This window comes from Myotis davidii, unplaced genomic scaffold, assembly GCF_000327345.1.
Source record: "Myotis davidii unplaced genomic scaffold, ASM32734v1 scaffold2100, whole genome shotgun sequence".
Classification (NCBI taxonomy): Eukaryota; Metazoa; Chordata; class Mammalia; order Chiroptera; family Vespertilionidae; genus Myotis; species Myotis davidii.
In genome coordinates, this window is record NW_006292458.1 from 351,084 (window position 1) to 354,633 (window position 3,550).

General features: G+C 58.8%; 1 protein-coding gene across 1 annotated transcript in view; it reads right to left on the minus strand.

Annotated features, from left to right (window-relative positions):
* PRR12 (proline rich 12) overlaps positions 1 to 2,769 on the minus strand; it is a 44,225-nt gene extending 41,456 nt beyond the window's left edge. The window contains 4 exon segments of the mRNA XM_015565449.1: positions 3 to 281; positions 366 to 527; positions 1,930 to 2,042; positions 2,708 to 2,769. Coding sequence (XP_015420935.1) covers positions 3 to 281; positions 366 to 527; positions 1,930 to 2,042; positions 2,708 to 2,769 — 616 coding nt within the window.
* Positions 2,770 to 3,550: the final 781 nt, after the last annotated feature.

The window sequence follows — 3,550 nt, forward strand, 5'->3', positions numbered from 1 at the left end:
CAAGACACCACCCCCCGCCAGGCGCTCAAAGCCTAGCGAGGAGGGCACCGTGGGCGCCTGCGAGGGCTTCAGGTGCAGCACGTCATGAGGGGACAGGAGCCCGTTAGCCGGGGGACTGAATGGGGGGTCCTGGAGGCTGAGGGACGAGGGCACCGGGAAGGGGCGGCTGCCGAAGGAAGCCGGGTGCTGGTAGGCCGACAGGGCAGAGGAGGACGGAAAGGTGCTGGAACCCGGCAGGGCGCCCGAGATGAAGAGCTCCGTGGGGCCTGGAGTATGCATGGCTGGGGATGACGGAGGAGACCATAGGTCAGGGTGGACCACAAGCCGGCCCCACCCTGGCCCTCGTGAGTTGGCAACGGGCTTACCTGTTTGCCAGGAAGGGCTGCGGAACTGGGAGAGGAGAGAGGAGGCAGAGGGGCCTGGCTGGGGGCCCCGGGACTCCAGGGCCGAGATGAGGTTCATGACGGAGGCGTCGGGCCCTGCTGAGCCTGCGTGGTGGAGGCCAGTGTCAAAGAGTCCAGAGAGGCCTGACCAGGAACAGGGGACAGAGTCAGCTAGGGAGGGGACAGGGCAGGGTCGAAAGGGAAGAGGTCAAAGGCAAGTTGGGTCAGGGAAAGGGACTGGAGGGAAGGAAAGGGGGAGAAAACCGGCAGGGACAAGCTCAGGAGACCCTAAGCAGATGGGGTACAATGCAATCATAAGGGCAGGGAGTCCAAGAAGAGAAAGGTAGGCAAAGGAACAGAAAAAATCCGGAAGTGAAGGAAGGGAGCGCTGAAGGGCAGGGGGTGAGGCCAAAGTATCTGGGCAATTCCAGCAAGGACAAGGAATGGCCTGACGGGAGCCACTGAGTAGAACTAGAGAACAAATCGAAAGGGGTTGAATCGAAGAGAGGGGATCTGGAAAGACAGATATGGGAAGGAAAAAAGGAGGCAACCGGGAAGGTCACGATCAAATTGGACTACACCAGTGATGGCGAACCTACGACACGCGTGTCAGAGGTGACACGCGAACTCATTTTTTGGGGGGTTGATTTTTCTTTGTTATATGGCATTTAAATATATAAAATAAATATCAAAAATATACATCTTTGTTTTACTATGGTTGCAAAGATCCAAAAAATTCTAAACGCGACATGGCACCAGAGTTAAGGTTTTTCAAAAAGCTGACACGCCGAGCTCAAAAGGTTTGCCATCACTGGGCCACACAGTCTCATCGCTGGTCCATCGGGGAAGGAGGGCAGTAGGACCAAAGGGAAGGGGCCAATCAGAAGCCTTAGTCAGTCAGTAGCGGTTCTCAACCGGTGGGTCGCGACCATGGGAAAACCCATATAGCGTATCAGATATTTACATGCCGATTCATAACAGTAGCAACATTACAGTGATGAAGTAGCAACGAAAATAACGTTGTGGTTGGGGGTCACCACAACATGAGGAACGGTATTTAAAGGGTCGCGGCGGTAGGAAGGTTGAGAACCGCTGCGAGGCAGAGCCACTGGGGGAAGAATAAGGTAGGGGCAAATCTAAGGGGGAGAGGGGGCAGTCCAAAGGACCCCTGCCAATCAGGAAGAATAGCAATCAAAAGGAAAAGAGTTCAGAAAACCCAGGAGCCACGAGAGCGGGCAAGGCCAGAAGGAAGCGATTGGCTGGGCTGGAGACAAGGAAAAGCCTGGAAGAGAAGGTGGGATCTGGGGGCTGCGGGGATGGGACCGATCGGAAGGAAAGAGGCGGGGCCAGAAACAGAGGCAGACGAATCCCGGCGTGAAATGAAGCAGCTCCAGGTCAGCCAATCAGAGCAAGGACAGACATGGGCGGGCCAGGAGGCAGGGGCAAGGCCAATTAGGAGGGGCGGAACTTTCACTAGCCAATCAACTGCCTCGGAGGGAGGGGCGGCCTAGTCGGGGCGGGATGGGGGCCCCTCGCCCCCCCGTACCTGCAGGGTGGTGGTTGGTGGCATAGCTTTGCAGTGGGTGGGGGGCCCCGTAGGCCTGGCGGTGTAAGATGTCCGTCTCGGGGTGCGAGGTCCTGGAGCTGCCATAGACCAAGCTGGGGGGGGAAAGGGGGAGATGTTAGGGTATCCTCCTAAGCTGCCCTCAGAGAAGGGACTTGGGAGACAAATCCCTCGGTGAGTTGGGGGAAATCTTCCAGCTGAACTGGGGGGGAGGGGGTATTTTAAGGAACCTTGGGCCCTAAAGGAAAGAAGACAAGGGAATCGGGGTGCCGGGCTAAAGAGCCATAGAAATGGTCCCCACTCGAGCCCCAGCAGCAGTAGAGAGCCCCGAGTCCCAGGAAATAGAGCCCATCTAGTCTCACGTTTACAAACAACAGACATGCACCAGGTTGAGACAAACACTGAGAGGGTGAAGTCAGAGAAAGCGCCTCGAGTTGCAAATGTAGGGGCCACACAAGGGGCCCCCACCCCGCTGGTGACACAAAACCCTGGGGCCGACCCCAGAGCTAGGCACAGACACCCCCTCTCCTGCAGACACGTGGGAACACACAGGCCCTGAACCGCCAGGGGTGGTGGTGCAAAGCCAGTCAGGAGTAGGAGGCAGACTGTTCCCCAAACGGGAGGGATGCGGGATGAGGAGGGGGCAATAAAGTACCAGGTTCAAGTACGACCACGAGCACCGCCCAGCCCCTGGGGTTGAGGTTCAAATGCATGGAACCATGCAAAGCCAAGTATGTGTGCAGAAGAGTATTCAACTCACGGATGGGGGGCGGGGGGAGGATGCAGGGGGAAGAGTCCCACATGGAACACACGTGTGGTCATGCCCAGCCAGGCTGGGCACCCCAGGTGTGTGGGGGAGGGAGGTGGTTCGGGGCAGGTGAAGAGTGAGGGCGCAACACAAATAAACAGTAGGTAAGGGGCAGATGCGAAGGCCCACAGACCGCCGGCGACGCACGCACAGGGTCCACGCTCACACACACCAACACACACAACCGCACACCGGACTCTTCCCATGCGATAATGGCCCCCATCCACGGCCCAGACTCAAAGAGGTCAAATACTCCACTCCTCGCCATCCAACAGGATTCCCTGCCTTTGGGGGTGGGGAGTGAAAGGGGGCGTGTCTCAGACACCAGGAGCCCCCCCTCCTCTTACACACGCGGAACCCCAGCTTAGGAAGGGGGCGGGGCCCCGTGCCCACTCTGCGCGCGGAATTTCGGGGGGGTTGGGGCCCGAGTGGCGCGGCCTCGAGCAGTCCCGGAACAATGGGACCTGGGAGGGGGGCGCGCCCCCCAGATCTACGTTCTAATTCTCCTTTCCTTCCCACCTTTGCAAGAGCGGAGCCTGGGGCGCGGGGGGGAGGGGTCAGCAAGCCGGGAATCCAAGGATGGGGGGAAATCCAGGCCTGGCTCCGCCAGTCCCTCCCAAGGCCTTTCCGTCCGAAATTGTTTTGCAGCCCCATCTTCCCGCTGCAGCTCTCCCTCTGCAAGCCGGAGCTGGCTTTGGCGGAGTTTGCAATTTGCAAACTGGGGCGGCGGCGTTGTTGCAAACCAAGGAAGGCCGCTCCCTTGCAAGCCGGAGGGGAGTTTGCGATGCACGCGTC